This window comes from Dipteris shenzhenensis, chromosome 29 (genome assembly GCF_047967505.1).
Source record: "Dipteris shenzhenensis isolate YYH24624 ecotype China chromosome 29, Dip_SZ_1.0, whole genome shotgun sequence".
Classification (NCBI taxonomy): domain Eukaryota; kingdom Viridiplantae; phylum Streptophyta; class Polypodiopsida; order Gleicheniales; family Dipteridaceae; genus Dipteris; species Dipteris shenzhenensis.
In genome coordinates, this window is record NC_141624.1 from 36,442,515 (window position 1) to 36,453,676 (window position 11,162).

General features: G+C 43.6%; 1 protein-coding gene across 1 annotated transcript; it reads left to right on the top strand.

Moving 5' to 3' along the window:
* Positions 1–6,370: 6,370 nt before the first annotated feature.
* Positions 6,371–7,364, top strand: LOC147882778 (uncharacterized). Its single transcript, XM_087400500.1, has 3 exons — positions 6,371–6,668; positions 6,743–7,146; positions 7,281–7,364. Exons 1-3 carry the CDS (start codon positions 6,371–6,373, stop codon positions 7,362–7,364), a joined length of 786 nt encoding a protein of 261 aa, XP_087256626.1.
* Positions 7,365–11,162: the final 3,798 nt, after the last annotated feature.

Below are 11,162 nucleotides of genomic sequence, written 5' to 3' on the forward strand. Positions count from 1 at the left end.
TCAATAGCAGTTTTCAAACTAAGAGTTCTCTCTAGCTACTCTCTTCCCAAAGATATAAGACTAGACATGGCTACATTATTCATGTTTGGATAGGGGAAACAATAGTAGTTCTCAAGTAGTCCAAGGGAGAACAAAGAGCCCTCTCTAGCTATAAAACTCTAAAAATAGCCATGGTTGCATTAACCATCTCTAAGAGCATGATCAAGCTATGAAGAAAACCAACACAACAACACAAAGCAACTATAGACGTGCTTGGTAGACGCGCGAAATAGCGGGCGCATCTATAGGCGTTGCTTTAGTAGAGAAATTACGGGTGTGTCTAAATGCGCGTCTAAAATCTCGTCTATTTGCGCGTCAATTACCACATCTATGTGCACGTCTGACCTGAGAAAATACGGGCCCGTCTAACGTCCCGTTTATTAGCGCGTCTATTTGCACATGTATTTGCGCCTTTATTTGTGCGTTTACACTGAGAATCAGACGCACATTTAGAATAGACGCAAACCAGAGAATTCAGAAAGTGAGATTTTGGTGTACATCATTACTTTCCAAACATTGCCTATGATTACCAAAGCACATAATTTTTTGCAAGCCCACATATACAAGAATTAAGTGAGATGAGGAGAATGAGACAATATGTAAAATAGTTTTGCCAATATCAATTATGGGGCTACGGTTCAATCTCATCCTCAATGAGATCAACCCTTGCCAAACTATCTACTTAAAAATCCAAACAAGTGTTTAGATCTACAAATACATTCAACCCACTACTACTTGTGCCACTCATGTGCTCATCGAAATCAGCATCTCGAATGGTAGGCTCGTCCTCACGGTAATGGCCTCAATATCTATATCTCCTATCTCATGATCATCCTCCTCTCTTGTATCACGGTCATCATCACGTCCATGGCCATGATCATCCTCCATACACTTCATATTAGTAAATGTACTATACATCACTTTGGAACGTGGCATAATAGGTATGACATGCCACCATCTATTATTATCCACCATTGGTTGATAGACAACCTAATTCAAACACAGATACAATCATGTTACTTTTCTTGCATCAAATATTTAAAAGCGAGTATTTTTATATGTGTGCACAGTACCTTTTCACATTGTTGCGGTAGTACTAGTGTGTCCTTTCTACTTTGCCAAAACTTTGTGGAGTCAATAGCTACAAAGCCACTTGCATGGCGTTTGATTGTTGCATTAGGGCCTCTTTCCACCACGTCCTTAAACCACTTTACATCCAAAACATACACAAAGAAGAGTCGAAAGTCAAGCATAATGATATCTTGGATTATGCCACAATAATCATCCATGGCTCCCTCAAAGCTAGCAATGACGCCACAATCTTGTGTGTTTCTCTTATCATCAATCCGTTGTGTTCGAAAATGCTTGCCCTCACACCATATAGCATTGAACATAGTGCACTACACCAAGAAAAAATCAATTAAATAAGCAATCTAAATTATAAAAAGCTCCTAACTTATGCATAACATTCTGTATACCGACCTTGCTCATGCATCCCCTAGCATACTCCCATTCTTCCATTGTGATATGCATCCCCTCATCTTTCTCTGCTTTCTCCATTTCATCAAGTAGCCAATCCACATGAATATCCTTTGGAAGTGCTCTTAGATGCTATTATCCCTCCCTTGATGGACATATAAATCCCGCACCATATCATCAAACACCTCCTCCTCCACGGCTTCATGAGGTAATGGCGGAGGGCTACTATCAACATCACTCCATGCATCCGTAACGGTCCCTCCTGAAGATCCCACCTCATATCGCCAATGCTTCGCCTCCTCACGACGGGCATAGGGTAACATATGCGGGTGTGGCACTGCATCCTGTATCAAATTAAAACGGGATCATAACTCAAACATATGAACACCCATAGGTATCTCAATCAACCTTAACTTACAAACCCTTACCCTATTTACGGTCACATCCCATTCTCCATACTTTGAGATATGATTGAGTGTAATCATGTGTGCACGATACATGTTTCCTCGACATCGATCACACAGACATTTGATTTTTTGCTTCAACCACATTTCGCGATGGTGGATACGGAGGGATTCATCCTCACTAGAGCTACTTGTTGAAGATGGAGACATCCTACAAACAAACAACCCACCAAATTTGCTCTTCTTCAAATGTTTAATTTAAACTCTGTGTTGCATCTATCGCCGCATCTATACTCGTGTCTAACATCACGTCTAACGGCACATCTAAACGCGCGTCTACTCTGTGTATTTAGAGGCGCCTATAGACACGCTATTAGATGCAACTATAAACGCGGCTTTTAAACCTGCTTTTTGGTGCACCGCTCGCTTTGCTTTTCTTCACATTACTTAAACTTCGCACGGCTTGCTTCCTTCTTTATTAGTAGATCCATAGTTTCGAAGCTTAAGAGGGAGCCTCCCATACTTACTTCCAAGATTACACTCAAGAGAAAGGCACCCACACTTACTTCTAAGCTTAAAGGAGAGGAGGACGAACAAGGAGAAGAAGCAACTTTGAAAAAGAAAGAAGAACCTTCCATACCTTTATCCAAGTAAGTCTTTTTGCAGTTGATCTTGTTTGGAAGTTTGCTCTCTCCAGTTTTGTACTTTCTCGTATCCAAGAAGCGCATGATCTGGGTATCAGTGTCACATTTTTGTGTCGGGCGCAATGTCCTTTTCTACTTTTTAGAAATCTTGTCTGTCGGAGCACGTCTATAGGCGCGTCTCAGGGCGCGTCTAAAAGCGTGTCTACAGGCACGTCTAATCGCATGTCTGGCTTGTTGCAGACACACACAGACGCATATATAGACGCTCTGTTAGATGCTCTGTTAGACGAGTAGTTAGACGCTCTCTTAGACGCGTCTATAGATGTGCAAATTAGGCGTGTCTATAGATGCGCTCTGATAGTAAACCTCTCTTTTCTTCCCCTTTCTTCTCAGCTCATCAGTAATAGATTGTTTTCCCTTTTTCCAATTCAACATGTGGCTAGGAAGCGCTTCTAGCTCACCTGATCCCCGAGAATCTATTTGGAAGGACTTATATAACCTTTTGGGGCACCCTCCTAGTCCTGCAGAGTTCTACGGGTATATGATGGGTACTCTAAACACTCCCCAGGAGTTGGCACTATAGACTCCAACCCACCCCACACCGCTTGAGATCACCCTAGCGGAGTTAGCACAGCTGTCTTATGCCCCTTCCCCCGTACCATCTTATGCCCCTTCCCCCATGCCGTCTTATGTCCCTTCTGCCATCCCGTCTTATGCCCCTTCCCCCATGCCGTCAGGAGGTCCTTCTGTCTCGGCGAGCCGTTGACGTACTCCTGTGCCGTCGAGACTCGGTTCTCCAGCTACGAGTGGTCAGCGTAGTCCCGTGCAGTCCCCAGCTACGAGTGGCCAGTGTATGAGCTCGACACGATAGGGTAACAGGCGTAGTAGCAGGGAGAGCAGTGGGGGATGCATGGCACAGTGCTTTGGGCCATGTGGCGATGAGGAGGATGATGATTCAGATGATTTAGATGTGCCTCTAGGTAATGGTATGATTTATTATGACATCACTTAGACAGGAGGCATCTTGATGGATGCGCGGGGGAAGGTTATCATGGCCTTCATGCGCTCTATAATTGCTAACAATTACAGAGATTGCTTTATCCACTACAAAGACCACCCAAAGAGGTTGGCTGATGAGACCCTCGCTACTGTTCGCTCTAGGTATCCTCACCCCCCCAATCGCCAGTTCACAGATAAATGGGGGAAGTCAAAGATTGTTACAATACTTAGCAATAAAAGATCTTCGCTTAAGAGGCAGGCACTAGCGGAGCTTGCCAGGCTTGAGGCAGGTCAACCACCAAGGGGCCCACCCCACACCGCTCACAAGCGTGAGTGGAAGAAGGCAATGAAGTCAGTGAGGGAGGACCCGAGTCTACAGCACGTGGAGGCACGGAGGATCCAGATGGAGGAATATGGAAGCGTGCATTTTGGAGCAAGGGGTATTGAATCATGGGAGGCCCAATTTGTAAGTATCGATCTCAAATTATATTGCTTATGTAGTTTATTAGAAGGTTGGTTGTTTCTTTGTACTAATCCCTCCACAAAGTGTGTCGCGGTCATGCAGCTTGAGATCGTGGGTAGATACCCTACTCCAGTGGAGACAGCCTACCACCGCCACCATCGCAGAGGAGATACATGGAGGCACTTCTATGATGACGGGTTGATTACTGAGGAGTAGTATACCCGAGCTACTAGAGCGGCCCCCCAGGTATTTGAAAGTAATTAAATAATGCCAAAATTATAAGTAAAGATTTGATTTTTCATACATTGATATATGTTGTCCCTTGTTTACAGGCCCATGCACAAGACGACGAGGAAGATGAGGAAGGAGACACAGAAGGGAGCGCAGAAGGGAGCGTAGAAGGGAGCGTGGAAGGGAGCGAGGATTAGTCGTAGAAGTAGTGCTAGCTACTCTTTTTTGTACTTAAAGCCACTGGCTTGGCTTCGTGCCTCTTGTATATAGACTCCTCTTATTTTTTGTACTTGAAGCCACATGACATGGCTTAGCTTCCTTATTTTTTGTACTTGAAGCCACATGATGTGGCTTAGCTTCGTGCTATATGTATATACAAGCACTTTTTGAGCTTTCAATTTTATTGCGTTTTGGAGTTGTAATATTTTATTTGGAATTGTAATTAAAATGTGGTTGGCTGTAAGAATTGAATTACACAATGTGGATATGGGATTCTTGTAACTATATAGCATACACAACATACACAGTATTCTGTAATTTTTTTTTTTTTTTTTAAAGGGCGCGTCTATCAGGGCGTTTAAAAATGCGTTTATATTCGCGTCTGTCTATTCAACTTGCGTCTATATGTGCATCTATAAACGCGTTTATAAGCGCGTCTATTTATGCGTCTAAGTGCGCGTCTATACGCGCGTGTGTCTGATATATAGATGTGCAATTAGACGCGGGTCTCCAGACGCGAAAATAGACGCGCCCGTAAGTTTTTTATTTAGTTCATGAAATGCGTCTGTGCGTGCGTCTATGGGTGCTTTGTCTTGTTGTGCAAGCTCTAATACCATAATTGAGAGAAAGAGAAAGAGGAGAGAGATGGACACAAGAGTTGCTCCCAAGGAAGTGTAACTATTCATATATCATATGCATATATATAGTTGAGGACTAGGCTGAGTTAGGGCAAGCTATATATAGCTCTAACATCTCACTTACTCACTCACACTAACAATCTTGAACTTATCTTTTTCACAAGCACAAACCTTTTTATTGTCCCATAACAAAATCTCCATGCAAACAAGCTCATGGTGGAGTCCTCACATTCATCAAATCGTCACTTCTACCTCATGGATACCCTCTCTTGATTAGTCCCATTCCCCATATCTCCCCTCCATAGTTAGAGAACTCATCAAGAAATATATTTTCAAGCTTTGCATATTCTCTCTTAGAATGGGTGGATTTCTCGAACTTTGTGATGTCATAGTGGCACATTCTTTGCACACTATCACTATGTTGTGTTGATCACGAGCCTTAATGGAAGATACCTTACATACATGAACACAAGCCTTAATGGAAGATACCTTACATACCCAAAGCTATAGGGTTTGATGGTCCGTGTAACAAACTTTTGCTTATGTCGTGTAGAAAGCAAAGTCGCAAGGGGAAGCCATTAGCTGGTGAGGAAGGTTGTGGAGGGAAATAGACCTCAATGCAAGAGATTTAGGAGACTAAAATGGAAGCGTGGTTAGGGAGGAGAGACAACCTTGTTGGCAGGTGCATGTGAAGAACGCATGAGAACGATTTGGATGGCAATGATCGGCAATTATCGTGCTAGGACCTCTATCTGAGTATATATCACAACTCACATAGAATGATAGCTTGACGCTTAATCTCAGCGCATGCTTGCACGTTGTACTCGCCCCTCGTACTCATGAAGATCACCGTGTTCACGGAAGATCCTAGTTTACTGTCAAGATGAATGGAAGGTTACAAAAACCTGCACTTTTCTTGCAAAGGTTTTGGATTTGTCTTTGGGCATGTGCACTGTTACTCTTACTGTGCGCTACTTCAAGCTTTGAATTACCAAATCCGAGCATCGAAGAGCTAAGTCGAGAATTAAGAACGCAGGCCCGGTGGCCAGCTACGAAGCTCGTCCTCGGTTGTATCTCAGCAGCATCAAAAAAGAACGCCACTTACTACGACAAGAAAGGCCGTCCGCCGGGCTGATCAGCTCGCTCAGCCCTGAGCTGGATTGCAAACGTGCTCGATCGCTTTAAGAGACCGCAGGCCATCCCCTTCGTTCCAATATTCGAGCATATTCAGATTCAGTATCTTGCAACATTACTATGGAACATCGCCCCAGCAGCTCTCCCGCTCCCATGCCCCGGCTGCTGCTCCCTTTCATCGTCCTTATCGTCATCAGCACCGTTGCGCCCATACCCACAACCGCTCAGGACTACAGCTGCACCGCCATCACCCCTAGTTCTCCCGGCACTACGCCACTGCAGGGAGCCGTCTCTATCATCAAAGGCGGGGATTATTATCAGCTTTTTGAGACGGCGGTAGCCCCAGCGGCTGGCCTCGACCTGGTCAGTTACACTTCGGTGGCAGCAGACGTGTTCAGGGGGGCAGGCATTATCATAGGTTTGTGCAAACCGCAGTTTCGCCGTTCTGTTGGTGTTCTGTGATTGTTTCTGACCCGGCATGCATGCATGCAGGTATTCTGGTTGAGCTGTTTTCAGGAACCGTTGTCTACAATAGTGCCTATAATGGGTGCTGGAACGTTGAAGGAAACTACCCTTTTCCGGACGGTAGGATGATCAACTACGGTTGTGAATGGGGTCCTTTCACCGAAGTGAATTTCAAGTTCGGAGTGACCGAGCCCGATGGCGACGGTTGGAGCCAAATAGGGGCAGAACCATCCGGAGTAGCCTATTGCTTGTACGTCGGCCCTGTAGGTGGGGATCCCTTATTCACTACCAATTGTGATAGCGGCGACGATCGGCAAAAGTTCATGTTTCTCCCTGTGGGCGGAGCCAATTTCTTGTTCATAAACAAGTCTACGATGGAGTGCTTATACATTGCAGACGATGGCATCCGTACAAACACTTGCAATGTTGATGTATGTACCTTGTCATGATGATGGCTTGGACTTTTGTCTTGTACGTTCGTTCTCTAAAGTCGTTCATCGACGTAGAAAGTTATCTCATATTGACTCCTTGCTCCCTTTGGTGGTTGTTGCATCTTTTTTTACAGGATTCATCTCAACTATTCCAATGGTGTGATCATATTTCTCAAAGTTGCACGCAAGCAAGTGGAAGTATCTTCAATCCTTGTTGATAAAGATTTGTAGCTATTTGTAGGACCTCCTATTTGTGGCTATCCACTTTTCCCTTTCCCCATTGTGAAATAAAACCAAATGGCATGGATTGATGAATGCTAGAAGAAGGGTGTATCAATACTTGGGAGCACTACCTACATTGTGTAGCAATGGCTTTTACATATATTGGATTGAATGGTCTTTCAACTATTGTCTTCACATTGCAAGCACAACAAGACAAAGCACCCACAGACGTGCACATAGACATGTTTACTGAACTAAAAAAAAACTTACGGGCATGTTTATTTGCACATCTAGAGACCCGCATCTAACGACGCATCTATATAGCAGATAGACGCATGTATAGACGTGCATCTAGATGCCTAAATAGACGCTCTGCTAAAAAATTTAAAAAACAAAAATACGCATCTTTAAACGTGTGTATAGATGCATTTATAAACAGTCTTATAGATGCTTTTATAGACACACAAATAGATGCTCCCCGAACAAAAAGATGCGTATATAGATGCATTTATAGACGCACTGATAGACGCACTACATAATAATTTTTTATTAATTTACAGAATGTTGTGTATGTTGTGTATGCTATATAGTTATAGGAATCCCATTTCCACATTGTGACGTAATTCAATTCTTACAGTCGACCGCATTTTAATTACAATTCCAAATAAAACATTACAACTCTAAAACACAATAAAATTGAAAGCTCAAAAACTACTTGTATGGACATATAGCACAAAGCTAAGCCGCGTCATGTGGCTTCAAGTACAAAAAATAAGAGGAGTGTATATACAAGAGGCACGAAGCCAAGCCAGTGGCTTTAAGTACAAAAAAGAGTAGCTAGCACTACTTCTATGACTAATCTATGTTCTCCACATCCTCGCTTCCTTCCACACTCCCTCCTGCGCTCCCTTCTCTGCCTCCTTCCTCGTCTTCTTATGCGCGGACCTATAAACAAGGGACAACATATATCAATATATGAAAAATCAAATCTTCACTTATAATATTGACATTATTTAATTACTTTCAAATACCTCGGGGGCCGCTCCAGTAGCTCGGATATACTGCTCCTCAGTAATCAACCCATCATGATAGAAGTGCTTCCATGTATCTCCTCCGCGATGGTGGCAGTGGTAGGCTGTCTTGACAAGAGTAGGGTATCTATCCACGATCTCAAGCTGCAAGATGACACAATTTGTGGAGGGGTTAATACAAAGAGACAACCTCTTAATAAACTACATAAGCAATATAATTTGAGATCGATACTTACAAATTGGGCCTCCCATGATTCAACACCCCCTGCTCCAAAATGCATGCTTCCATATCACTCCATCTGGATCCTTCGTGCCTCCACGTGCTACAGACTGGGGTCCTCCCTCGCTGACTTCATTGCTTTCTTCCACTCACGCTTGTGAGCGGTGTGGGATGGGCCCCTTGGTGGTTGACCTCCCTTGAGCCTGGCAAGCTCCACTAGTGCCTGCCTCTTAAGCAAAGATCTTTTATTGCCAAGTATTGTAACAATCTTTGACTTGGCCCATTTATCTGTGAACTAATGATTGGAAGGGTTAGGATACCTAGAGCGAACAGCAGCGAGGGTCTCATTAGCCAACCTCTTTGGATGGTCTTTGTAGTGGATAAAGCAATCTCTATAATTATTAGCAATTACAGAGCACATGAAGGCCATGATGTTCTTTCCCCGTGCATCCATCAAGATGCCTCCTGTCTGAGTGATGTCATAGAAGATCGTACCATCACCCAAAGGCATGTCTAAATCATGTGAATCATCATCGTCCCCACCACCACCCCTCCAAAAGCACTGTGCCATGCATCCCCCACTGCTCTCCCTGCTACTATGCCTCCTACCATGTCGTGTCAAGCTAGTACACTGGCCACTCATAGCTGGAGACTGCACGGGAGTACGTGGACCACTTGTAGCTGGAGAACCGAGTCTCGACTGCATAGGAGTACATCGACGACTCTGCGAGACAGAAGGACCTCCTAATGGCATGGGGGAAGGGGCATAAGATGGCATGGAAGAAGGGCCTCGGCTGTGTAACCGGCTGGGCTATGCTGACTCCGCTGAGGTAATCTCAGCTGGTGTGGGGTGGTTTGGAGTCTATAGTGCCGACTCCTGGGGGGTGTTTAGAGTACCCATCATATATTCGTATAACTCTGCAAGACTGGGAGGGTGCCCTAAAAGGTTATATAAGTCCCTAAAAATAGACTCCCGGAGTTCAGGTAAGCTCGAAGAGCTTCTTGACCACATGATGAACTGGAAAAAAGAAAAAAAGACAACTACTGATGAGTTGAGAGGAAAGGGGAAGGGAAGAAAAGATTACTATCGGAAAAGATTACTATCGGAGCGCGTCTATAGACGCGTCTGAGAACCGCATCTATTTTTGCGTATAACAGCACATCTATAGACGTGGTTGTCTGTGTCTACAAACAATCTAGACGTGCCTATAGATGCGGTTCTAGACATGCTCTGAGATGCGTCTATAGACGTGCTCCGATAGACAGACTATTCTAAAAAGTAGAAAAGGACATGCGCCCGACACAAAAACGTAACACTGATACCAAAATCATTTATTTCTTGGATACGACAAAGGACAAATCCAAACTAGAGAGCAACTTCCAAAAAAGATCAACCGTAAAGAGACTTACCTTGGATAGAGGTATGGAAGCTTCTTCTCCTTCTTCAAAGTTGCTTCTCTTCCTTGTTCACCCTCTTCTCCTGTAAGCCTGGAAGTAAGTGTGGGTGCCTTTCTCTTAAGTGTAAGCTTGGAAGTAAGTGTGGGTGCCTTTCTCTTACACATTGAAACTGTGGATCTATTAATAGCAAAGCAAGCAAGCCACGCGAAGTATAAGTAATGTGAAGAAAAGCAAAGCGAGCACGCTAAAAGCAGATTTGAAAACTGTGTCTATAAGTGCATTTAATAGCGCATCTAAATACGTGTATAATTGCGCGTCTAGATACACAGAGCAAACACAATTTTAGATGTGTCTATAGATGCGCACCATAGAATAGACAGACGTGGTTATAGACATGCCTTTAGACACGCCACAGAGTCTTTAAATTAAATATTTGAAGAAAAGCAAATTTTTTTGGGTTGTTTGTTTGTAGAATGTCTTCATCTTCAACAAGTAGCTCCAATGAGGATGAATCCCTCCATATCCACCATCGCGAAATGTGGTTGGAGAAAAAAATCAAAATGTATGTGTGATCAATGTCGAGGAAACATCTATCATGCATGCAAGATTACACTCAATCACATCTCAAAGTATGGAAAATGGGATGCGACCATAAACATGGTAAGTGTTAAAGAGTTAAGGTTGATTGAGATACCTATGGGTGCTCATATATTTGAGTTATGATCCCATTTTAATTTGATATAGGATACAGTACCACACTTGCATATGTTGCCCTATGCTCGTCGTGAGGAGGCGAAGCATCGGCAATATGAGGTGGGATCTTCAGAAGGGATCGTTACGGATGCATGGAGTGATGGTGATAGTAGCCCTCCGCCATTACCTCATGAAGCTATGGAGGAGGAGGTGTTTGATGATATGGTGCAGGATTTATATGTCCATCAATCCAAAGGGAGGGATGATAGCATGGATCAGGACGATATTTTTACCACAGCATCGACTCCACTGTTTGAGGGGTGCACTTTCTCTGTTCTACATGCCTCCCTTGAGTTACTATACTTGCAAACCATCTATGGATGGAGCAATGCAAGTTTGAATGCATTACTCAAGTAAGCTTTAAAGTTTATTTTGCAAACATGGTGAATTAC

Bases quoted from the DNA above. Each gene is read 5' to 3' on its own strand.
- LOC147882778 (XM_087400500.1), top strand. From the start codon at position 6,371: ATGGAACATCGCCCCAGCAGCTCTCCCGCTCCCATGCCCCGGCTGCTG. The intron at 6,669-6,742 runs GTTTGTGCAAAC...GCATGCATGCAG, and splicing joins GGGGGCAGGCATTATCATAG to GTATTCTGGTTGAGCTGTTT. The intron at 7,147-7,280 runs GTATGTACCTTG...CTTTTTTTACAG, and splicing joins CAAACACTTGCAATGTTGAT to GATTCATCTCAACTATTCCA.